The 24,454-nt window shown below is 53.2% G+C and overlaps 9 protein-coding genes across 9 annotated transcripts; 5 read left to right on the top strand and 4 right to left on the bottom strand.

Annotated features, from left to right (window-relative positions):
- Window positions 1-400: 400 nt before the first annotated feature.
- Window positions 401-2,872, top strand: SCP_1201070 (hypothetical protein; the record flags this gene model as incomplete). Its single annotated transcript, XM_027762994.1, has 7 exons — window positions 401-531; window positions 587-599; window positions 666-828; window positions 889-1,247; window positions 1,298-1,401; window positions 2,471-2,501; window positions 2,654-2,872. 7 exons carry the CDS (start codon window positions 401-403, stop codon window positions 2,870-2,872), a joined length of 1,020 nt encoding a protein of 339 aa, XP_027618795.1.
- A 3,237-nt stretch (window positions 2,873-6,109) lies between these two features.
- SCP_1201060 (hypothetical protein) lies at window positions 6,110-6,399 on the bottom strand (the record flags this gene model as incomplete). The annotated part of the gene is made up of 2 exons (XM_027762993.1): window positions 6,110-6,258; window positions 6,327-6,399. 2 exons carry the CDS (start codon window positions 6,397-6,399, stop codon window positions 6,110-6,112), a joined length of 222 nt encoding a protein of 73 aa, XP_027618794.1.
- Window positions 6,400-8,736: 2,337 nt separating this feature from the next.
- SCP_1201050 (Calcium-transporting ATPase 2) lies at window positions 8,737-13,785 on the top strand (the record flags this gene model as incomplete). Its single annotated transcript, XM_027762992.1, has 7 exons — window positions 8,737-10,227; window positions 10,277-10,826; window positions 10,882-11,115; window positions 11,187-12,058; window positions 12,112-13,099; window positions 13,153-13,510; window positions 13,569-13,785. The coding sequence occupies 7 exons, from the start codon at window positions 8,737-8,739 to the stop codon at window positions 13,783-13,785; spliced, it is 4,710 nt and encodes a 1,569-aa protein (XP_027618793.1).
- Window positions 13,786-14,493: 708 nt separating this feature from the next.
- SCP_1201040 (predicted protein) lies at window positions 14,494-15,275 on the top strand (the record flags this gene model as incomplete). The annotated part of the gene is made up of 2 exons (XM_027762991.1): window positions 14,494-14,599; window positions 14,650-15,275. 2 exons carry the CDS (start codon window positions 14,494-14,496, stop codon window positions 15,273-15,275), a joined length of 732 nt encoding a protein of 243 aa, XP_027618792.1.
- Window positions 15,276-16,301: 1,026 nt separating this feature from the next.
- On the bottom strand, window positions 16,302-17,256 carry SCP_1201030 (Eukaryotic translation initiation factor 6; the record flags this gene model as incomplete). Its single annotated transcript, XM_027762990.1, has 5 exons — window positions 16,302-16,372; window positions 16,426-16,546; window positions 16,605-16,957; window positions 17,008-17,190; window positions 17,247-17,256. The coding sequence occupies 5 exons, from the start codon at window positions 17,254-17,256 to the stop codon at window positions 16,302-16,304; spliced, it is 738 nt and encodes a 245-aa protein (XP_027618791.1).
- A 272-nt stretch (window positions 17,257-17,528) lies between these two features.
- On the top strand, window positions 17,529-19,319 carry SCP_1201020 (DUF185-domain-containing protein; the record flags this gene model as incomplete). The annotated part of the gene is made up of 7 exons (XM_027762989.1): window positions 17,529-17,729; window positions 17,784-17,930; window positions 17,994-18,104; window positions 18,160-18,378; window positions 18,427-18,801; window positions 18,902-19,007; window positions 19,057-19,319. 7 exons carry the CDS (start codon window positions 17,529-17,531, stop codon window positions 19,317-19,319), a joined length of 1,422 nt encoding a protein of 473 aa, XP_027618790.1.
- A 229-nt stretch (window positions 19,320-19,548) lies between these two features.
- On the bottom strand, window positions 19,549-20,419 carry SCP_1201010 (hypothetical protein; the record flags this gene model as incomplete). The annotated part of the gene is made up of 3 exons (XM_027762988.1): window positions 19,549-20,082; window positions 20,136-20,259; window positions 20,334-20,419. 3 exons carry the CDS (start codon window positions 20,417-20,419, stop codon window positions 19,549-19,551), a joined length of 744 nt encoding a protein of 247 aa, XP_027618789.1.
- A 444-nt stretch (window positions 20,420-20,863) lies between these two features.
- Window positions 20,864-22,201, top strand: SCP_1201000 (hypothetical protein; the record flags this gene model as incomplete). Its single annotated transcript, XM_027762987.1, has 4 exons — window positions 20,864-21,029; window positions 21,078-21,092; window positions 21,149-22,103; window positions 22,162-22,201. The coding sequence occupies 4 exons, from the start codon at window positions 20,864-20,866 to the stop codon at window positions 22,199-22,201; spliced, it is 1,176 nt and encodes a 391-aa protein (XP_027618788.1).
- Window positions 22,202-22,822: 621 nt separating this feature from the next.
- SCP_1200990 (hypothetical protein) lies at window positions 22,823-23,224 on the bottom strand (the record flags this gene model as incomplete). Its single annotated transcript, XM_027762986.1, has 1 exon — window positions 22,823-23,224. One exon carries the CDS (start codon window positions 23,222-23,224, stop codon window positions 22,823-22,825), a length of 402 nt encoding a protein of 133 aa, XP_027618787.1.
- Window positions 23,225-24,454: the final 1,230 nt, after the last annotated feature.

The raw sequence follows: 24,454 nt of genomic DNA, 5'->3' as shown, positions 1-24,454 counted from the left end.
GCCAGCCGAAGCGATGCCTCCGGGACAGCAAGCAACTAGTCAGAACGGACGAGCCTCAGAACACTGGAAAAAACCCCGATGTCTCCTAGAAGAAAACAAAGTTGGATTGCTCTAGAGGACTGGAACGCGGACAAGGAAACGGAAAAGCATCCACCGAGTCCGAACTTTTGTGTCCTCATGGATTTGTTCAAAGTTTTTTCAGTACGCAGAGGCACTTGATATAGCTCTGTATGCATTACATAAGACATTCCCAGCACGTGAATTTTCCGGGCCCATCGCGTGACAATGCACGGACCGCCGGCCGGTGTCCTGCTGGCCGACTCGGACCCGTCGTCACCGTGACACTCGTCGACCGACGCAGATCCTCTTTCTTTCCAACGCTCGCTGCTTCAGTCTGACCATGTCTCATCCAACAAAGGTACTAACTCTCTCTCGGATTGAAGACCTGACACTCGGTTCGTTTGCATTCGTGCCTTCTTCGGCGACCCTCGACCACCTTGTCCGGTTTCTGAGCACATGGAGTGGCAGCGAGTCAGTAATATGTTTCTACGTTGTTGGAGTTCATTTGACACTGCGATATTTGCAGCAAGTTATTCATGGTCAGTTGAAATACCCCGGCTGATCCGAATGCAAATGAACTCAACGCTGGGGGATGGATCTGACAGGTCATGCAATATGGTGTGAAGCTCCTCGCGCCCTTCCTGCATCTCCGGGCGCGGCTCCAGCATCGCGCAGGTATGCGTCCAGCACCGACTAGTCGCGCCGCAGACGGTCTGGTCAAGTTTTCAAGCATCTTGGGTGACGCGAGGATGCTCTTCCGAATCTGGGGTAAGCAATTAGGCCCTGCGGAAAGGAGTAGCTATGTTTTGTTCTTACGCTTTCTCGAAGGTCTTCTGCCAATTATTCAGTGGCTGATCTCCATCGAGCGAAACCGCCCCCCTACTCGTCAACTCTTGACGATCGAACGTCTTCAGGGCTGGTCCATGCTTGCTTATTACCCTCTCGAGCATCTGTACTATCTTCTTTCTCACGTGATTGTTCCCGCTGAGCTTCCGACGAACCCCCTTTCATCTTTGTTGCCTTGCACCAAGGCCAGTGCCAAAGACGGGGGCGTATCTTGGGACACGAATGCTCTGGGGCTGTGGTCGTGCCGATACTGGGCCCTCTATGTGCTCCTCCAGTTTGTTCATCTCCGTGAGGACAACATGCTCCTGAAGATGCGCCAGCGCACAGTTAATAAATCGAAGGTTTGAATTACGTGAGACTTAGCGGTCAATAATGCTCACGAACTGTCCAGACTACTGCCGCGCAGATTGAGAAAGACGAGCTGAAGAAGAGATTTGATGCCCTCCGGACAGAGTTTGTTGTGAACCTTGCTTACTTGCCGATGACCTTGCACTGGTACGTCTCCTGCACACTATGAAAAAACTTTTTGTCTTGTCTCCTAGTCTTGCTATATCATTCGGTGTCTTCATCTCGTTCCCATATTTGTCGTGCCGCGAGCAGCGCTCTTCGTGCATGAGTGGATGACCTGGAATCAGCGTTATCCTAGACTCGGCACATTCTGTCTTCGTGCAGCTGACTACCATCTGACCAACGCATTTGTGATGCTGGCGTGCTGCCTGCCATTTTTGTGGAGTGCCGGTCGAGAAGATGCCCGTGTTTGCATCGGGCTGTGCATCACAGTTCATGCCGCAGACAAAGCCGCGTCCCTGATTGGAGCTTTGGAGAGGATTGGTTCCGTGGCTTCGACATTTCCGCACGGGGTGTGTTCTACCTGGAAAACCTGATTCTATTCCGCGTGGGATCAACGTTATGGTCCTGAGGCTGTGTTCAGAGAATGCACGTGATCGCGTCAACCCTGGTTCTCTGCCAGTTTCTTCTCATCCTAGGCCGAATCTAGATGCCTTGGAGAGCTCACCGCAGTCTTCGCTATCGTCGTACCTGTTTTATGGCCCTTTATGTCGGCTACTGTCCGGTAGACGGGGCGGAGATGACTACGGTCTCAATGGTCGCCTGGGGACGGTGAGTTTCTAGCCTCGTGACTCGTCGTTTGATCTCACGGTGTGCACCAACTTGAGAGAGGATCGGTCGTTGTCTGTCGCACACATCGGAAGCCCCGTATATGCTAGGGTATTTGTTGCTCGCCTGGGTTTCTCAGTTGCCTCGCGACTATTGTCACCCTAATCGTTCCCAGCACGCACGGTTTCCTGCCGCCACCGTGCCTATCGACTGTCCATCTGCTACAGGGCCATCTGTACACGGACACTCACGTTGGGTGTGACGAGCTATCCCATCTGCTCTATCGCTCTATCGTCTTGTGCAATGTCAACTTGGGCTGTTATTAGCCATAATTTTGATATCCGCACATTCTATTACTAGTATCCGGATGGTCACGTCTTCTCCCCCTTTTACCACGTTTCTCTCCCTTTGCCTTCCGATTGATTGGCTGATCATCTAAATCGTGCAGGTCCTTGGAGAAGGGGCTGTTCAAGAATGCTGTAAGTATGAGTCTCCTGTTGCCTCCATTTTGGTGCCCTTGCATTCAGAGAGGTATATCGCAGAATTTCAGGGCGATCTTCTGTATTTTTTCGTTGAATCTGTATTATCCGCTTTGTTATCTATTATATTCTGCTGACACAAACCTCTCCAGATCTGGATTGATATATGTGGTTTCATTGCCGCGCTTGCGTCCTGGAGAAGCGGCTGGAAGGCCACAGAATTGTCCCCTCCTACCCCTACCGTTGACGTGTCAACCGATACGTTGGAAACGGAGAAGGAGGCTGAGCGCAATGTAGCTGCTGCAGCATCGCTTGATAAGGGCGTTTTGGGTCCGTTGACAATGGAACAGCCGCTTGTCACGGTGAACTAGCGGACACAGGTTCCATGTGACGATGGTTTGAATGTTCGGGTGAGTGAGATATCTACTGAGTGTCTTCCGAGAATCATTGATATTTGGTGCGCTTTACGAAAGAAAAGCAGCATTCTTCTGCAGCATATGTGGAATGTACGATTATCTCGACACGTGAATAAGTGGTTTTGGATAGGACGACGAACTGCTTCGTTGCTTCGGATTACTGTTTCCTGCGACAGCTAGCTAGAGGATGCGCCGTTAGCCACAGTTGCTCTAGTGTGGAAATGATTGTGAGTAATTGGATACTTGCTCTCTCAATATTTGACTGCGCTATAGACGCGCGGTAATTTCGCGGTTCTTCTATGGTACTTTCCCTCTTCTCGTTCGGCTTCTATGTTTTGTCTACAATCTAGTGGACCGGATCCAACACAACACCTGCCATATTCGGCGTGATCTTCGTTGGACAACTTGAAGTCTGCGATCAAGCTCCCATGCAGCACGTGTTCCTAGATTCGACTTCACAGGCTTTCGATACTTCTGCAACGGCCTGAATAATATTGCGATGCGTCTACAGTATGCACTCTTTTGAATGCGCTGGGTGGCCCGACGCCACCGCATGCTATCCGTCGGGATCCCCATTGCTGCGTACTTCAGTGGAGCTAGCGCTGCACAGCCTTCGGGCACCCCAGAAGCCGGACCGTGCATAGTTTCCTCTAGACTCCACCGAGCACCTTCTCGAGGACAATGGAGCGGCGTCGTATGTTCTACCGTTCGATATGCATGCACAATGCAAATTTGTTGGCGCTGTCCCACGAGTGCCCCCTAGTGTTCCTTTCTGCGCATGCATTGCAAAGTGAGGGCAAGGTTCTTCGGAGCATAGATCATCTATTTTTCACTGCCAGTGAATCTCATTGCCAATGGAAAATTTGGAGCTGTACTGTGAGAGCCACATGAACTGCGCGTTGTACTCCAGATCGGAACAATGAGTGTATCCAAAGTTTGAGGTACGTGCACTGCACTCGGGTCCATTGTTCAATTCATCACAGCAAATTTTTCACAGGCCCGCGTTCTTCCCGACGGGGCCTCAGGCCACTTGTGCTTTAGTTCCTCAAGCTTGAATCCGCCCACCCAATCGGCGTATCAGTGACGATCGAATAGCGGCAGGCGGCCGACGTAGCCGGAGTCGCGTAGTAATTCCCGTGCACAGCGTTGGGGCTAGTCGCCGTCGCAGGCCAACGCGTGTGCGCTGTTGCCGCCGCGCTCTCGGCCCGTACGCTTCTACCTGCAACAATCCGTCGTGATGAGTGTGGAAAACCGACTACACATCGTCTGGCAATGGCGTGCACACATGTGTGCATAGCATTCTCATATGGATGTATCACTGTCTTCTATGTGTAACAGGCGTAAGACAGCATGTTTGGATGGTCCCACTCATAGGCGGGCTCTGGCTGGGACAATGTGAGCTGACTTTGATAGCAAAATGGGGCGGTGTGCATACTGTTTATTCATCTGCGTGACGGCTTACGTATCGGTCTCTTGCCCACAGCCCGAACTACGGTGAACAGAACTGTGTGTATTTGCTTGCGTGGGAAGCGTGGTGACGAAAGACGTGGTGTGACGCTGCAATTCGTGAACAAGTAACCATCTCGAAGCCTGTTACTCGCTCTTCGTGTGTGAGAAGAGAACATAAATCCCATACTTCGCCAGCGTTCAACGACCGCAGGGGGAAAAGGTCTATTATTATGGTTGTCGGTGCAGACTACATGGCAAACAGACCGACGTGCCTGTCCAACAAACGGCGCGCATGCTAGTCCATTGGTAGCACTAGATGTCATAAGGCCTACTTACAATGGAATAGAGGAGTAATAATTGCTCCTGTGAGATCTACAACCCCAGGCGCTTCAACCGAGGTCACACATCCTGCCAATTCAAAGGCTCAGTCGCGCCGAATAATTCAAAAGAGCACTGCGCACAATCATCTGACACCACCGCAGTATTTGGCATACAACACGATGCCAAACTGTCATGCAAGGTGGTGCTCGCATCATTCCTGTCGCGACCTGCTAACTGCCAAATATACAAAGTTAGGAACGACGCTTCGCGCCGCTCTCGACTCCCTAAATGACTCACGGTTTCTCATGGGACGTTCTGTTGGGAAAGAACGCGTCCACGGCATGTTGTGGGTTCGCGAACACCATCGCCGGTCTGGGAAAGGTGAATGGCCAACAGAGCTGGCTTCGGTGTGTCTGTGTACAGCATTGCACGGATAAGCGGAGGTGCGAAGATCTGCCAGCACCCAGAGGGTCTTGACTCACCTTCTACCGCGGGTTGGAAGACGTGCACAATATTTATCCTTCTGAGAAGTGGAAGTGGAGCTCCGGCCTTCCCGCTACACGTGCACGTGCAGATTCCACTTAGCATTTGGTTCCACACGTCGAGTGTCAACAAGTGAGAAGATGAGAGATTAGTGCTGTGTCGCTAGCGAACTCATCTGTGATCCGCAATATGCATCGTCAGGGCCAGTGCAACGAGTTTTGTGATGGACGTGCCCAACCCAAGTGCTAACCCCAGAATAGGGTTCGAACTCCTAGTGATTGCACTTCTGGTCCGTTGCGATCATATCTCAAGGTGACACCAGTAAGATCAGCATCATCTAGACTAGGAGACCATACTCACGTACGACAATGGGTTCGGTGCCACTTATCCGATGCGAGTGGGCTTCGTATAGGAGACAGCACTAGTGCTCGTCTTAGGGTTCAGTCAAACCGGAGCGGCGTCATAAGACCTACATCACCTTCGTGAGGGGGAGTAGTCGCTGCACGATCCAGGACTATTACCAAAATATTCGGGGGGCAATGCTGCTGGATGCTCTGCTACACGTCTTGGATCTGATAAGTGCATGATGGTGATTTCGAGTATGAGATTCATGGGCGTGCACCGGGAGCTGTGTATGCTCTCGGGTTGAGCTCGGCGGTCGACAGCTTCGCCGATCGAGTCTCAGAGCTGCGGGCGAGAGAAGACAGTATTGTAGGATGTGAGGGGGCGATTTGGTGGACCCGAAGATGCGGATGCGATTAGGTGGGTTTCGTCTCCGTAGCTGAGTCGGATCGCTGAACGTTGGATCTGTAATGTAATCCCCCTGAAATGAATGCGAAACACTGGTGCAGATCAGGTTCGAACGCTAAACACACTGCCTCGATAACTTACCAGAGCGTTTATCGCCCCTGCAGCGTCCCGAAACATCCAGCGCACAGCTTACTCAGAAGGAATGCTCGGTTCCACGCCCAGATATCGCGCAAGAACCATGGCTATTTGTGCGATCCTCGAGCGCAGTACGCCAGATTCCACACTTGGCATATGTATTACAAGCCGAGCACCAGGGAGGGAAAACATCGCAGTGAGACCTGAGTTAACTTGACCGTAAGTTCATACGGTCTGATCGGCTGTGCGGCCCAGCGGAGTGAAGACGCACGACTGTCGCGACGAGTAGCGATTTTTGCGGAGGCACCAGGTGGCCAGCACTGCCCGGAGTCGAGCTCGCCCATCGTACCCGAGTGCCCGCGTCCAGATACGCATGTACGCGTATGCGCTATGAAATAGCGCGCGCGTAGGCTTCAAAGTTCAGAAGATAATTTTCGGACGAATCGAAGGCACATCCTGCGTGCTCAGCGCTCCACTGTCCGGTGTGTCCAATGCGGAATCTCGCTGGCAGTGGCAGTCATCCCGCGAACGGAGGTCCTGGTTGATTTCGGGACATATATAGGCATGGTGTATCTAGTTGCGATGACATCGTATTTGTGGTTTGTGGACGACTCAACCACCGGCGCCAGATTCGCCAGCGCTTCAAACTTTGCTGCGCGTCTAAGTATAATTGCGAGAAGAGTTTCGAAGGCACTATGGGCGCTTCCCGGACGTTCCGCGCGCCTATCTTAGAGTTTCCTGAGGCATGAATCCGGATCGCGAGGAGGGTGGTACTCATCTGATGATTATGATCTGGTAGCCTCGTGGAAGCGGTCAGTCGCACGTCAGAGTGCGTTCGAGGTTTGGTCACTATCTATGGTGGGTGACACACGCGAGGTGAGTCACCACACGGTGGTGCGCCTCGAGTCTGGTGTGGCGGCCGCTACGGGTGGCGCGTGCAGTGCGGGCCACAACGGTTGGAAGTGAACATTGACTCAATCTTTGTGCAAGGTGGGGCCATGCCTGTACGGAGAACCTTGTTACATGCTTCGGTCCGGTGACGCAGGCTGCTGCCAGGGTGTTGGAGTCCCATGGACCTAACATTAGACCTCGTGTTTAATGTTGTAAAGATCGGCTCTAATAAAAGGGCACGCGCATACAGCGCACGTATTGGTGTGTCCACGCTATGGAATGAAAGTGGAGCATGTCGGTATTCATTTAGGATAGAGTTGGACAGTCGTCTGAACTGCCAAACAACGGGGTCTCCTCCAAAAATGGAAGGTGACCTTCCCGAAGCGGCAAGAATAGTCGCAGGCATGTCGAATTCGCTCGCACACTGACCTTAAGTATCTTGTCTTGAGGCCTCGTGACGGACTTAATGATGTCTTCCACACAGCATAAGTCTTACATACCACATACCCCAGTTCCAGATATAGCATCAGTGATAGATCGATGGGAGCTAGTACTGTATATAATGGATGTCATTCATCGTGAATCACCCCTGTCTTCCTGCTGTCTTCCTTCTGTCTGACACCTTTCTGAGAAGAAAAAAAATAACATTGTAGCCAGACAAAGGCACAATAAGCTTTAAAGCAAGGTATATGACTTTTGACGACTCAGGCGAAGACAAGAGCTAAACACAATTGTCATACACTGCTCGCTTTAATTGCACTCGCCACAGCCCAGTCGGTTCTACGATTGTCTGGTGTATCCATAATTGAGACGTCGGTGGCGATACAGGCAGAGTTGCCGGAATAGTTGTGCTTGCGCGTACATCCTGTGAGTGCGTCTTTGACCATCTCGGGCTTGGTAATACGGTTCGGGCAGTGCTTGTCTCTCGAACAAGCCTAAGCTTGCTCGCCGCGGAATCGTATGCACGCAGGGAGACAGCGTCCGCATTCTGCGGTACCCGCTCACTCGCCAAGCATACTTGCACAGAAAATCCTGTGCCATGCTCCGGGCTTACAGTGCACCGGATGCAGAATTAATGTCGTGCACAGCATAGGAAGTTCTGCGGAAGTGTGGAGAAGACGGTGGCGGATGGCCATAATAGGGTATTTTTGTGCGCGGGTTGTAACTTTGGAGACAGGGGCGGAGCCGAAGACGCCGCAGACGCGTCGGGGCCGGCTCGAGATCGAGCATAGTGGAGTTACGAGTCCCGTGCCCATGACGGTGGCTGGTCGAGGGCGCGCCGACTCCGTGAACACTGCAGACACGCTGCGTATTGCGCGACGTTGACGACTGCGTCTGAGAGTGATTATTTCGGTTGGACACTGTCAGAGACTGACAGATATCGTGCAGGTCATTTCGGCAGAGATTCGCACGGGTTATATACGTTTGTCGTCGGAGTTTAGATCGGCATCTGTGAGCCAAGCGAACGCGTTGATTGCACGTGTAACGTGGTTCGCAATAGCCTTCGTGGTATAGAGATCTGTGGTAAGTCAGTGTTGAGGCTGCATCATCGCGGGGTTTGACACAGGTACTATGCTCAGGATCCTGAGCAAAAGCGGGCGCAGGGAGCCTGACGGAGGCGGCTACGGGGAAAACGAGGAACTTGGCGGCATCCAGACACGGAGAGTTCTTCGTAGAAATACCGCACAGCCTCGCCGGAGCGTGCCGACCGTTGAAAAGTCGAATTCCTGGCGACGACATATTTAAAGAGACACTCCTTCTCCCTTAACGTGAACGGCGTTGTGCGTACCATGTCCCTCAATGACAACGGGCCAGACAATATTCCCAGCATCGTGACCACTGACCTCTCTCTCGACCCAGCACCCCCGCGCACGCCCTCTCCGCACCCGTATCCACCGCCATCGCCTTCCTTGTCCCCGTCCTCTTCTTCTCCGCACAATAATCCCAGCCCGCTGTTTCTCTCGCCTTCTCCCATTCTCAGGTCCCCCATTCGCCCGCGGTCCAGCCTGGACGTACCGCCGCACCCAGGTTACTCACCCACTCTTTCTCCGCGTTCCCCATCTCCTAGCTATGCGTCATCAACAGATGACCGTGCGTCCTCTTCTTCTCATCCTCCCCCCTCTCCCACTCTTTCTGCCCGCTCTTCTGTCCACTTCGCAAACACCTCTCTCGCCCTGCGTGACAACAAGCCAGACTCCGGCTTCTCCTCTCTCCAGCTCCTCTCGGCAGATTACCACCACACACACAGTCGACGCAAGGGCAGCGTCAGCAGCGCGATATCCATGTCGTCGCACGCGGAGACCGAGCCAGACCCGCACGGCACCCCGTACGGTCTTGTCACGCTCTCCAATCCCTGGGGAACAGCCCACAGCTCGCCCTCGGCCTCGCCAACGCAGACACACTTCGAGGCGTCCGAGTCCGAGGACGTCGACGGCACCACCGTCCTCTCGCACTCGCGCTCGCGCTCGTATTCTCGCCGTAAGTTGTCTGACGCGCAGCGCAGCTCCCCCGCGCACTCCCCCACGGCGTCCGTGCACGTGGCCCCAGATGCCGACGCACCAGACGCGGAGAACCGCCCGGAGCTCGACCTCACACAGGACGACGCGATCGACCCCGCGCCGTTCGCGTTCAAGCCGTACGCGCTCGCGTCGCTCGTCGACCCCAAGAACATGCCCGCACTCCAGGACATGGGCGGCGTGCACGCGCTCCTGCGTGGGCTCGGCACACACGCGAAATTTGGGCTGGACGCGCGTGCGCTCCAGCATGCGTCACACGAACACGAGCACGCGCACTGGCACGAGCGGCACGCGTCGGAGCGCACTGAGGACACCGCCACGTCGCGTGCAGGGCTCATCGCCCCGCAGACGCAGAAGGCGCAGGATGACCGCCCTGGCGCGGGAATAGGGGCAGGCCTCGGGGCGTCGCAACGACATGATCGGAATACGCGTGCAGGCATCGGCGTCGGGGAGACGGACGCGGTGCCGGGAATTGTAGTGACCGCTCCCGCGAGTGAAGGCGGGTCGCCGTTGGCGTCGCCTGCCGCTGTGGATGACGGGGCAAGCACAAGGTGTGGCGACGAGGAGCCGGAGGGGAGTGTGTGGAAGGAGGCAACGGGTACAAGTACGGAAGGTGAGGAGCGCAGCATGGAAGAGGGCGACGAGAAGGCATATACTGCGCCGATAGACGAGCGCCGGAGAGTATATGGCGTGAACGTGCTCCCGACGCGGAAGACGAAGAGTTTGCTGCAGCTGATGTGGCTCGCCATGAAGGATAAGGTGTTGGTGAGTGCTGGCCACATTATTTTTTTGTGCGACCTCTCACCGGTAACAGGTGTTGCTCTCGATCGCAGCGGTAGTGTCTCTGGCTCTAGGCTTCTTTCAAGATTTCGGTACGCCGCGACCGCCTGGAGAGCCCCCGGTCGACTGGGTGGAGGGCGTGGCAATTATCGTTGCGATCGTTATCGTCGTGCTCGTCGGTTCGCTGAACGACTGGCAGAAGGAGCGGCAGTTCCAGGTGCTAAACGAGAAAAAGGAAGAGCGTGGCGTCAAGGTCATGCGTGCGGGTGTCGAACACGTCATTGACATCAAAGAGGTCGTCGTAGGCGACGTTGCGCTGCTCGAGCCCGGCGAGGTCGTGCCGTGCGACGGCATCTTTCTCTCTGGGCACAATGTGCGATGTGACGAGAGCGCTGCGACGGGCGAGACGGACGCTATTCGCAAGGCGCCGTATGATGATTGCTTGGCTATAGAGTCGGCCCACCACGATCACGACACGCACACTGATTGCTTCATCATCAGCGGGAGCAAGGTCCTTGAGGGATACGGGCGGTACGTGGTCATCTCGGTCGGCACCAAGAGTTTTAACGGTCGGATTATGATGGGTGAGTAAATTTTCGCGCATAGTCTCGTCAGGAACGTGACTGACGTGCACTGCAGCACTCCGCGGCGACTCGGAGAGCACACCGCTGCAGCTGAAGCTGAACGACCTCGCCGAGCTTATCGCCAAGGTGGGCAGCGCGGCGGGGCTCGTGCTCTTCATCGCCCTCATGATCAGGTTCTTCGTGCAACTGGGCACCAACAATCCACCTCGCACTGCGAACCAGAAGGGCATCGCGTTCGTGCAGATTCTTATTATTTCTGTGACACTGGTCGTCGTTGCAGTTCCCGAGGGTGCGTCCTGAAATTTTACGGTGCCGACAAATCCTAATACTCTCTTGACACCTTGCTTGGCGCACTTATAGGACTGCCGTTGGCGGTAACACTGGCGCTCGCGTTCGCGACAAAGCGGATGACGCGGGAGAATTTACTCGTGCGCGTGCTCGGCTCGTGCGAGACGATGGCGAACGCGTCCGTCGTGTGCACGGACAAGACTGGCACGCTCACGCAGAACGCTATGAGTGTCGTGGCGGGCACCGTCGGCGTGCACTGCAAATTTGTGCACCACCTCGAAGACAACCGTGCGCGCACCAACGCCAGCGAGGCCCCCGTTCGCGAGGACCTCGGTGGCGCATTGCGCGCAGGGCCGAGCTCGGGCTCGGATACGTCAATGAGGAAGCACACGCAGGACTTCTCGATTGACCAGCGCCAGCTGAACGACGTGCTCCCGCCCTCGCTGCGGGAGCTGTTCAACGCCGCGATAGCGGTGAACTCGACGGCGTTCGAGGACACGGACCAGGAAACGGGACGGCTCGCGTTCGTTGGGAGCAAGACCGAGACCGCACTTTTGGGGTTTGCGAAGCAGAACGCGTGGGAGGACTACAAGCGCGTGCGCGAGGGGGTGTCTGTCGTGCAGATGCTGCCGTTTTCGAGCGCGCAGAAGGCGATGGGCGTCGTCGTGCGCCTCCCTGGGCCCCGGCCGCGCTGGAGAGTCTACCTGAAGGGCGCGAGCGAGATTTTGACGAAGCGTTGCACGAGGTACGTCGTCGTGCGACATGACGGCGGCAGCGCGGAGGTCGACGAGGTCGAGACGCAGGAGATTGATGAGCTTGCGAGCGATAACATTTCGCGGACCATCATTTTCTATGCCAATCAGACGCTTCGGACCATCGGGTTGTGCTACCGCGATTTCGATGTGTGGCCCCCGCCTGGGGCAGAGTACGTGGACGAGGACGAGGTGCGTGGCAGGCTACTTCAGAGTTGCGGGCCCCTGATTTGGTGCATACATAGGTATCCTTTGATGATCTCGCTTGTGAGCTGACGCTCATAGCTGTGGTTGGCATCGAGGATCCGCTGCGCGAGGGCGTACGCGAAGCCGTTGCGGACTGCCATAAGGCAGGCGTGACAGTCAAGATGTGCACGGGTGACAACGTTCTGACTGCGCGCTCCATCGCGCTGCAGTGCGGGATATTCACGTCCGGTGGCATCATCATGGAGGGCCCTTTTTTTCGCAAGCTCAATCGCGACGACCTGCTCGAGGTCGTTCCGCGTCTTCAGGTGCTTGCGCGGTCCTCCCCGGACGACAAGAAGCTTCTGGTCGAGACCCTGAAGGACCTCGGTGAGATTGTTGGCGTTACCGGGGATGGTACGAACGATGGCCCTGCTCTCAAGACTGCCGACGTTGGATTTTCGATGGGCATTGCGGGCACTGAAGTCGCGAAGGAAGCGTCGGATATCATCTTGATGGACGACAACTTCGCCTCGATCGTCAAGGCTATCATGTGGGGACGCTGCGTGAACGACGCAGTGCGCAAATTTCTGCAGTTCCAGCTCTCGACGAACGTCACTGCTGTTGCTGTCACGACGATTTCTGCGGTCGCGTCGGCGTCGGAATCATCCGTTCTGTCTGCTGTGCAGTTGCTGTGGGTTAACATCATCATGGATACGTTCGCTGCGCTCGCCCTTGCCACCGATCCTGCGTCTCCGGCATTGCTTGACCGCAAGCCTGACAAGAAGACTAGCCCGTTGTTCTCGGTCGATATGTACAAGCAGATCATCGGTCAATCGGTGTATCAGATCATTATCGTGCTGGTTTTCCACTTCTTGGGCAAACGGGTGCTCACCTCGGACTCGAATAACGCGGTGCAGACGGTCGTGTTCAATCTCTTCGTCTTTGCGCAGATTTTCAACTCGATGAATTGCCGTCGGTTGGACAACCGCCTCAATATTTTCGAGGGCATGTTAAATAATTACTATTTTATGGGTATCACGCTACTTGGTACGTTGGCTTGCACCACCCCTCTGTCGTTGCTGATTATTGCATTCCTGCAGAAATTGGCGTCCAAATCCTGATCGTATTCGTCGGCGGTGCGGCTTTCTCAGTCACTCGGATTTCCGGTCGTGATTGGGGTATCAGCCTCGCGCTCGGCGTCGTCTCTATCCCTCTGGGAGCTCTCCTTCGTTTCATACCAAACGCACCCGTTGAACGGTTCTTGAAGGCTATCCGCTTAATGTCTAATCCCGAGGTGCTGCCGACGACTCGACCCGATACGGAGTGGAACTCCGCCATCGAGCTCGTCCGGGACAACCTAAATACTTTCTCCCATGTACGTGGTGGGCGCATGCGCGCATCATCGTACGTGGGTAAGAGTCGCAAAGCACATGCACCGCCGCAATCCCGCGTACCTCTGTACGTGTTTCCTGCTCTCGGGTGTTGTGATAATTGACTTATTGACTTGTGCTCGTAGTTCGTCGATTATGACGATGGTTCCGACATTGGTCGCATCTTCGATCGGTGCTGGCTGGGCTCCTCAGTCTCCTAGTGGTCTTTCAGATCCTGCGCGCTTCGACCCGTCGAAGTCGTCGGCTGCGTTGTGGGAAGGGCGCATACAGTTCCATCCGGACACGAAGCATGACGACCCAGCGTTTAAGCGATGGGGTTCGATAGCGCGACACGACAAATAGCCTTTTCGCTTTGCAGGGAGATTGGCGATTGCTTCTGCACCAACATCGGTCGCGGAACCGAAGCCTGACAGCACCCTCAGAATCGTAGGGCTGTAGGATCTGGCACCGTGGCATATACTCGCTGTCCGCTCTCTTGTGGTCGAGCCTGACGGGCTCGTGGTTTCTTTCTCAGTTTTTTTTTTCACTGCTCCTCCCAACGTCTGGCGCAAATGTAACCAACGCCAACTTTGCTTCCATCGGTTCGTTGCATCTCAAGTTCATGTGCATGTGCATATACCCGCTGCATCACGTCTCCGCCCTGTCTACTGAAGCTGCTCTATAATTTCGCATATCTTGCAAGTTCCATAATGCCGCATGACTCCCATAGATCACGAACAACCACCATGTGTACATATACGCTTATGCATCCGGATCTCTCTCGTCTCTCTCATTACAGGTGATGACACTTTATTTGTCGGTTGTCATCACCGCAGACATGTCCACATGTCCTCTACCTTTAAAACACGCAGAATCTTTTGGTACAACGGGCATATCTGTTTTCATACTGTATACGACGAATCAATATCATTCAGTCACTCTAGATCTGTGAAGTTACGTACGGCGTCAAGTTGTCGTGAGTACTTCATGATCAAATTGCCACGGTGCCTCTACTTCCGCCCTACTTCCAGCATCTGTAGTCTGTGTTCACTTTATTCAAGGGAGCACGGAATGTTAGAAGGTGGTTCCACAGGTGGATTGTTGCTAAATCCAATAGATGGAATTGCACGCCTGCCTCCGGCCAGAAACCCTGCTCCGCCGTGGTCTCGTAGGGCCCGTAAGTTGCGATGTTCATTTTCTACGTATTCTCACCGTATTCGTGTACAGGTGAAGTGGCTGCAGCTACTCATGGAGGCTCGAACGTCTCTCCTCCAGTCGTAGCACCCGTTGTCGTAGACCCTAACGCGCCCCGAGACGTTTACCTCGGGAGTGACTGCTTCGAGAACGCCAGGGCCCATTGGTTTCTATTCGTACCATCCCAGATTCACCCTTCCATCGGTAAGGTGATTCAAGTCACAGGCAATCCATGGGTCGGCTTTGGCTTCCAGGTGAAGCTGAACTACTGCAGCCAATCTCAGGCGCTCGCCGGTGTACACTCTGAGACACCTGGTCAGCCGCAGTACAGGATCACGCAGATGGTCAGGTTGGGTTCTACCGCGCCATCTAACGTGCTGGACGATTACGTTCCCAATCCGCTGTCTGGTCCTCAGCTGCGCGACTTCCCTGTAGACAAGCTGGAAGGGGCTGCTTATGATCTGGGCCTGCCATATCGTGACCCCAATGCTATCTTACCTGATCCCTCGGATCTTGTGTGGCGTAGCAAGGCGCCCCATCCCCAGATAGAGCGGTGCCAAGGATGGGTGAAGAGGGTGGTGGAACGTTGGGTAGAATTGGGTTTACTGAACGGAGAAGCCATCGAGGCTCTGGAGAACGGGAGAAGCTTCGGGGTATGATACCCTCTCTCATTGACCACCGGTACCGGTACCGCTGTATCTCTGTGTATTGGTTTTATTTACATACCTATCCTTTGGAACTGCAGAATTTTTCAGTGGATGACAATCATCAGACAAGGTTAACTGCATGCCCCGAAGTATTTATAAAGTCGAGTACGGCTTTCGCGCCACGTAGATTGACACAGCACACGACCTATGTCACGACCGTCAAACATACCACGCAGCTTGGAATCGTCGTTTTATGATGATTTTACACTGCTCCTTGACATTTCATGCTTCCCGTACTGCACTACCTGCGAATACAATTTCTGACGAATCACATTTTTGGAGGATTTCTTCGAAGTAACCGTTACCGTGCCAGACCGTAAGGTGTGGATTCAACAAGAATAAAGCAAGCGGAAATCTATGGGATGAAGCCACATATAACTTTTGCGCGGAGGAAGTTCGCATGTCTATAGAGAACGACTCTTTCTTCGTATCTACCGGAGGCTGGTTTACGTTCTAGGCGGCATGCGGCCTGCAACTGAAGTTTGACTTTACTGCATACTTTACTAATTTCTCGCTCACAATAGGGTTGACTTAAGGTACACCATCTTACTTCCTACATGTTGAGAAAAGAATACAGGATTTCTACAGGCGAGAAGATGTTTTCGTATCGGATCTGAATTCTTTCACCAGCATCTGCGGTACATCTGCGGCTGGCATTTCTAATTCCTGCACAGATCTTAGTGTCGCGGACTGTCCTCAGGCTGGTTCTCCAGATGCCAATATAGATGAGTGCCTTCCTCGCTATGCCATCCAAGATCGGTATAGCATTATACTGTACGCTTTCAATTTACGAGACTCGGGAAACGACAACGACGATGCGTGAGAATAGAGGGTAACTGATGCTGTACACTTCTACAATGTTTATGTAGGGATACACGACTATTGACTGTTTCAAACATCTTCACCGATTGAAAACGCAAACGAGGAAAGCAAAACGTAGCCAAGTTCTCGGTCCATAAGCCACTGCCAGGGAAATCATCATGCCCAGCTGTCAATAAGGGAATCGCGCATCTCTCCGATAACTGCTGCCGAGCTTTGGCCTTGTAGCTCTGCGATAGTAGCGTTAGGTTGTCACCAGACAGAGTCGAACTGCGGGACGCACTGAATGTAGCCTCAATGACGCTGATCTCTGTCGCCGTGGTGTCGAAACCCGTGAATGCGCACCAATCGTTCACCACAAGACCGGCCCCGATCACGTCTGAGCCACGGTTCACCGTACCCGCCTGATATGCCTGATATATTAACAGATAGCATGGACATGAGAGAACGGACGGCACACACCACGAGTGGAATTTGCAGCAGACTGCTCAGCTCATCCTGATCCTGCACGCTCGTCTTGGGGTGGACGAGCCCACCTTGATTCGTGATGGCGCAATAGCTGCCCACGAGCACATTGTCCGCAATAGTCTGGCGGAAGACTTCCACCTTGAGGACGTCAGCGATAATCTCCTCTGTCTCTCGATCCACATCGGGATGGACGAGCGCGACGTAGTCGTTACATGCAATGACGTTTCCGAGAGCCGATAGTCGCTCTTCTACCCGCTGAATAGCAATCGCATCAGGTAGTGAGTTCCGCAAATGCTGCAGCTCCTGGTCGGTGGTTGTGGAGGGTACAAGAAGTCCGTGACGGTTTCCTGAGTAACTTTCAGATTGTTCAAGTGCACGAGACAGAAATCATACCAACCTGCCGTCAATCGTCCTATTATCCTCGTACCGCCAATACTTGTGTGTACGATCGGAATAACATCGCCTAGTTCGCTCTCGAAGGCGGAGTAGAAGTTTGTGCTGCCTTGAATTGCACAGAGGCAGTAGCTGTTCGTCAGCTTGGCGAATACGCCGATATCGCTGTTGTTTTCGAATTGGACACCTGAGTTTTCAGATTTTACAAATGGAGTAGATTGGATGCTGTATAGATGGGCTTACGGGTAGCCATAATGCGCGGGGGATATCAGGCGTGTATCGTCCGAGAGTCTGTGCTAAGATCAAGGAAAGAACGACGTGCAGTAAATGCAGTCGAGCTATCGAGGAATCGTGGAGGATGTGGTGAGGAGAAAAATGAGACGCGGTATAAAAGTCGAGCATGATCAAGTCATCGCGGTCGCGTGACGAGGAACGGTACCGGCTTTGCGCTTCGAGCTCGACATCCATCTTCTCCGTGACTCTCCCTCAGTCTGACCGAGTCACTGTTGTGCTTATCGCCTTGACATGCACCGCCTGGCATACAACGCATCTGGCATTCGATCTTTACACAGCTTGTCGGCGCACAAGACATCAATTTCTGCTGGTACACGCTCCGTGCGATGGAGGAGAAAGCGATATGTGTCTGCTACGCCATGTCGGCCTTTAGTTAAAGCAGTCGACCATACGGTGACCAATGTGGAGAAAATCCTTTTGGACACGATCAGAGTATGGCCGTTTTCCCCCGTAGACTTGTCCTGAATGCACTGAGATCCTACCAAGGCAACAGGGCCCATATCGTATGCCACCTACATGCAGATGTGTCTTTCACATCCAGTGTATGGCTACTACATGAATCAAGATCATGCTGTTATAGGCTCTCGAGGGGACTTTACGACAAGCCCAGAGATTAGCCAGGTCTTCGGCGAAGTAAGTCACCTCTCGGAGTTGCACAGATTAGCGAAGGTAACGAACTTCCAGCGCCGGAATTAGCTCGTCGGTATATGGCTGCTCTCTCAATGGCTTCATACGGGTGCCTCCCGCAAGATACGGCTAATCGAACTGGGACCGGGTCGCGGGACGTTAATGAAAGATATTCTCCTGGTCTGTCCCCGTTCGTCTTTGTCGCAATGGTTGTTCACCCAGTCGTTGGTTTTAGACGTTCAACAAACTTTCCACGGCTAAATCAGCGGTCAAGGAGATCCACTTGGTGGAGACAAGTCCTGCTATGATTCGCCAACAGAACGCTAGCCTTGCTCCCTTCAATTTAGACATACACTGGCACAGTTCACTGGATGCTGTTCCACCGGACCCCACCAGGTTCAGCATGGTAGTCGCGCATGAGTTCTTCGACGCGTTGCCATTCCATCTTATCGAGGTGCCAATAATATGTTCATGAATAAGCGTTAATCTGACAGTCCTTTAGAAAAGACATGAAGGCTGGCACGAAGTGCTGATAGACCGTTCTCCGGATTCGGTGGACTCGCAAGTTGAGGAGCGCCAACAAAAAACCCAGCTTACCACGTCTCTCGACCTTGGATCATCTCCTCCTGTGTCTCTGAAACCCCGTTTCCGTCAGGTCCTATCTCCAACGCCTACAGCATCTTCTTCCTTGCTCGGGCAATCCTCACCTCGCTTCCAACGGCTCCCCGTAGGGACTCGGCTGGAAATATCTCCGGCGGCATTCAAAACTGCCCGTCGAATCGCAGAGCTTCTTAATCCAGAAGATGAAGGAGAGTCCGGAGGATGTGCCCTCATTGTAGATTATGGCGGAGACAAAGCGTATGGAAATTCGTTCCGCGTGAGTTGAACCATTCGTGCGACGTGAGATTCATACCTGCTAGCCTGTCCACAAAGTTGTTACAACCACACAGAAACTAACTGATTGGGTATGCTATTAGGCATTCAAGGACCACAAAATTGTCGATGTCTTCCATCGTCCTGGGGAATGTGATCTCACGGCCAACGTCGATTTCCAATACCTGAAGGATGCTACGGCAGATTTAGGTATGTCTCCCCCCACGCTTTTCTCTCCTTCTGAATCCACGCTTGGTAGTTCTCTCGCATGGCCCGCTGTCACAAGCCACCTTCCTGAAGCATATGGGCATCGACGTGCGCGTCGAAGCGCTTCAAAAGGCTGCGCAGTCGGAGACGCGTGCCAAAGAAATCAAAGAGGCTGCACAGCGTCTGGTTGACCTCACTGGCATGGGAAGCCAATATAAGGTCATGGGCTTAAGTGGCAAGACGGTGCAGAAAGTGCCTCCTGAGGCGAGATGGCCATTCTTGGAGGTGGACTACAAGACCAGCCAGGGGTGGTAGAATGTATCCATATATCCAGCCTATCGAGAGTTCCAATGCGAGATGCGTTGCTGAAAATTTGATCTTGGATAACGATGCGGGAGATGACTAGTATACTCGTCTGCATCGTGCGGGGCCACGACGGTAGGAAATTTTTTCAATACTGATATTTTGAAGCTCTAACCGGCAAACCACTTACCAAAGACGTTGCACAGGAAATGGTGATTCATGATTTCAGTCGTGCGGAGAGTTAAGGCCGCCCCCGATGATGGCCTCCCGAGTGTCTGCGCGGAGAACGTGATCGCGAACTCCTTCTGCGGGACTGACGAGCAGATTCTATGTCCCCTTTGTGATCAGAATGTCTGGAGGCCTCCTGACCACGGTCATTTCTTCGAACGCGACTTGATGTTCCCCCTGAGAGCTCTTCTGCAATACTGTCTGCACGCTGCTCCACGCCCTGTCTGTCCAAAACACCAGCACGCTGAATATCCTCATCCTCGCCTTCTTCCCGTTCCTTCCGCTCTACCTTTTCCTCCTCTCTCTCTTTCGTTCGCTTCCACACGAGCTTCTTCTGACATTTCGCGCAAAGCACTACTTTCACGAGCGCAAATTTGTTCTCGCCTTCTTCAATATACGAGAAGGGGAGCTCTAGCGTTTGCAGCGACGGTGTCACTGTTCTCTCCCTCATACCACTCTCCGTATGGAGCGGACAACGGGTGTTGCCGCAGGTCGTCTCACCAGCCCCAGAAATCACTTCAGACTCTGTCCGCCAGCGCAGAGAAAACTGAAATTTACTCAGACACAATTAATGCGCGGATATGCGAGGGAAACACTCACATTTCCTGACTTGTAGTGTTTCAGATCGCATACCGCGAACTCGCGATATAAGCTTTGGTAGTATTTCTTCGCGAGTTGCTCGTCCCAAGATAATTCACTCTGCTTATCATCTTCCCTGAGGAACCTACGTGCCAGTGCGGTGCATGATGAATAGTCAGCATGAGTATACCGCGTCGGTGAACGTCGCCACCTGCTTACTTGTGAGAGGCCTTAAGGATATCGAACTCGCTTGTACCCGCTCGTGGGGTAGCTTTTGATGAGCTACCCTGGCTGTACAGCGCCATGCGTGTCGTCAGCTGGAACGTATCCGAGTCGTTGCAGCATTGCACGAGCTGCTTAGTCAGCAACAGTTGCTTCCGGCGCGAGTGCGGCTGCGGGTGTTCCGCCGCTACCACCTATTTGTGAGGGAGTCAGTTCCACGTATATTGACACGTTACGGTCGAGCAAGGTTACACGTTACCGGCTGGCCGACTATACTTCACGCCAACCAACTGCAGGATCAGAGTGAGGATATTTCTACTTGGTTGGTCAGATATCATCACGGCGTCTTTCATCCTGCATGTTGTCTATCACGGTGACCCAGCCCATCGATGATATATCAAACCTGATACTGTGCCGCTGCAGTGTGGTTTGTTATAAATTCCCGTTGACAACCCGACTCCTTCGTTGTGCTACCCCTCACGCTAAATACCCAACGACAGCCCAGAGTCAAGTTATAACGCTGCACTATGGCACGGCCTTCGCTTCCTCCAGAAATCCTGGAGCGTATTTTTCGCTCTAATTTGAAGCAGCGTCCACATGGTATTGAGCCAATTGCTGAGGGTGTAGACGAAGACGAAGACGATTGTGGACGCACCTTCAGGGAGGATGCGAACTTTCTTCTTCCTTGTTGCAGTGTCTCAAAGGACTGACACCGTGTTGCTACAACGTTACAATATCAAGGAAGAATTGACATCCGTCAGTCTCACTCACCCTGCGTATCATACCCCGTTTATTCACCAGATGTCCTGCAGGTTCCCTACGAACGATCCAGCTGCTCCTACGGAGCGTGCAGGAAGATTTCATAGCACCATGTCCCATCCGGCACCTCGCACTGCGTACCTACCCTAGCCTGAGATACCACTCAGTGATACTCAGAAATGAGTTTGCTGCCCTTGCGGCGCTCCTTCTCCCAATTTGCACCGACCTACGATATCTCGAATGCACCAGTGTACCGTTTGGCAAGTCTCTGACTACTGCAGTGGGATCATACCCTCCGCTCCTGTCGTTGCGCGAGCTCAGCGTCGGCCACGTATATTTTCGCGACCTTATTCCTGTCTTGATACACGCTCCCAGCCTCGAGAAGCTGGATATCACATCACTCACCAATTTCTGCCGCTACCCTGATAATCATGCTAACCCTATTGATTATGCCCCGCTGTCCAACTGGGTTGCACTTGCCCACCCGGTTACTCCCACATTCAGCCTGCACCATCTCCGCTTGTGCAGCACCAGACTGCATCCTGACCAAATCCCCTGGTTGCTTGCATACTCGCGCAATGTTGCCCTCATTGAGCTGGAAGGCTACACAGGTGACATACTCGGGGCGCTCGCGACCTCCACCGGCAGCGCCGTTCGCTCACTGAAATTGACCGGAAGACATCGGCTGGAAGATCCCGTGGATTTTGCCCAGCATATTTCTCTCTTCACAGGTCTGAAAGCACTGCAGCTTAGTCGTCAGGACGTAGCTATGCATGCGCTATTACCTGCTATCCGTTCCCCACTCGAATCCTTGGGGGTTTATTATAGCGCTATCACCATCGCGAACCTCATGGTTGCACTCTGCGATAGGACCTGCCTTCCGGGGCTGAAGACAGTAGCTGTATATTGCGACGCCACTGTCCAACGATTGATCGAGGCTCAAAGAAGGCCTCTGGAGGACGTATGTTCTGCCCGTGACGTCGAGTGCATTTGGGAAACATCCCCTACGTGAGTGTTGGCCTTACTGTCCTTTGGCGGTAGGCTGTGGTTATAATTTTGTTGGTAGACCGATTGCTCGCATCGTCTGTGCGTATCCTGATGACTAGATGGATGGTTATTAGAAAATTCTGCGGAGAGCTGGGCGCGGTTCAATTAAGACATATTATCATCCCCTGATTCCCCTGTTTCCTACACTCGCCGCCGCACTACTCGTTTCTGAATTTTTTTTGGTTTCAGCGAATGTCATAGGTTTCTACGGCTCGTATGGACTCTCGTATTCATTCTGTAGACTACTACTGATTGTTGGAAATGCTTATCCTTGGACATTGAATTGGTGCTATTGAAATTCCTCTAGAATAATACCAGGCTCTCTATCGTCGTGATTGCTACAGCGCGAGAGAGTCAAGCAGATCCATAATATCCAGATTATACACTGTGTGCCTATGTCCATTCTCAAGTACTTTCCAATGATACCACGGTACAGAGAATCACCACAGCTCCTACATGCTTTCCGCTTCCCTCGACGAACAACTCCTCCGAACTCAACCCACTTTATCTGGTATCCACTGGAGTGCAAATATTGAAGCACCTCACGTTGGTCCCCTGAAGTGCACGCAACGTAGGAAATCGTCTCGAGAGCAAGCAAACCGGTCGAGAAAGTATTATGTAACAGACTCACTCAGTCGCAGATGTAGGAATAGCAGATGCAGTTGTCTGAGCAGTAAGGCTCATAGAACAACGCAAGACATCTTGTCGCCGCTCCCTGGGTAACACGTGCCCTGGACCGTCCCGTCGCCGCCACTGATGTAGAAGGGGATCGTCTGGCCGTCGCTAGCGGGATAAAAGTCGATATTCGTGCCGCAGAAGTTGGTGATGGAGAACGACTCATACTGGGGCGACTCATCGGACACGCCATTAGTGCCGTCGAAGACAGGCGCGTTCTCTGCCCCGTTGCAGTCGTACTGGTTGGACGGGACTGCGATCGCCTCGCCGTTGTTGTATAACTGGCTGCAGGCGCCTACTGCCTCCCCACAGTTGAAGTTGTGGAAATCAGCATTGGCGAGTGAAGCAAGTAGCAGAGCCACCACGAGCGTCGTGGGAAGAGCCTGGGAGAATTGGAGAGAGAGCATTGATGGATCGGCGTCGCAGGACTGAAACACATACGCTGGAGAATATACATCGACTTTTCAATAGGACATTGTGGTCGTGTTTTATACCAATCATAGGGATATCAGCGGCGCCGAAGGTAAGCAGCTTGATAGGCCTGAGGTGCGGGATCGCATGAGCTTATTGGATGTGCCAATGTTCTCGGGTCCCGGTGTCATTCATGTTAGGTCGCCACATCCAGTGGCTTCCTTACCACCGCTCGTCGTAGATACTCCCTAGGTAACCTCTGCAATAGTACAGCGAAGCCGCGCAGGCAGTCAGGATTGACAAAGACCAGCTCAATGACCAGTGTGTAGCCCCATCGAAACGTAGAACTAGTTCTGCTTGGCGACCTCTGAGCGCCTGGTCACTAGTAGCCTAGGGCAAGATCAAAGGCACCCGCTATTGCATCGCATGCCAACGTCGGTAGGGCGCCGTTGGGAGTGGACGGTTACGATGCACGTACCGTTACAAACGTGTCCAGGTCCGCAATGCTACTAGTATGCGGACTGCCAGTACAAATCCGTGCTGGGGAAACTCTTGTGACTGAAGTGTTGTTTGCAGTACTGCCACTGCCAGTGGCGCTGGGGAGACGTGTACAAGAATAATTAAAGGCTAGCGGTGACTGATGTCAGTGAGTTTGCCTGAAAGATATTGAAGGTTCCGCGAACCGATTGGTGTCATTCCAACTGCGTCTATGAACACGGTCCGACTCCCCGAGAGTGCTTCCGCTCAAAAGTCGACCACTCCCTGGCACGGTATCTAGCGCCTTTACAACTTCACCTTCCATCACATGGAAATGCGTGAGGAGTGTGGCCACGATGCCGTTATGAAGCGGTATCATTCGAGTAACGCTTGGCTCACTGCCTTCAAGCTCTGTAACCTCCGAAGCGCTGGTGCTCTGAAAATGTAGTACCAAATTCCAATTAGCCTCTGGTCGATGAGCCGGCGGAATATGTGGGCCTATCTGCATCTCCGTAGAATTCGCAAGGCGCGATACGTCGGGAAGCTTTGAAAATGGTCGCTCTTGTCAATGGATATCCTGGTTAAATTTCCATCACTCTGGCGTACCCTGGGTACGATAGCAGTTTTGGCAGGAGTTCAGCTAAAGGCTTAGACTATCTCTGAGGACTCGATTATTGTGGGCAAGCTGCGATTGCATGGTCAGAGGTACGCACTTTTCGCTGCTGCTGTCTGGGGAAATGAGGGAAGTC

Source organism: Sparassis crispa (genome assembly GCF_003851025.1).
Source record: "Sparassis crispa DNA, contig_000010F, whole genome shotgun sequence".
Taxonomy (NCBI): domain Eukaryota; kingdom Fungi; phylum Basidiomycota; class Agaricomycetes; order Polyporales; family Sparassidaceae; genus Sparassis; species Sparassis crispa.
The sequence above is the reverse complement of the archived record's forward strand: the minus strand, read 5'-3'. Positions and strand labels throughout refer to the sequence as shown.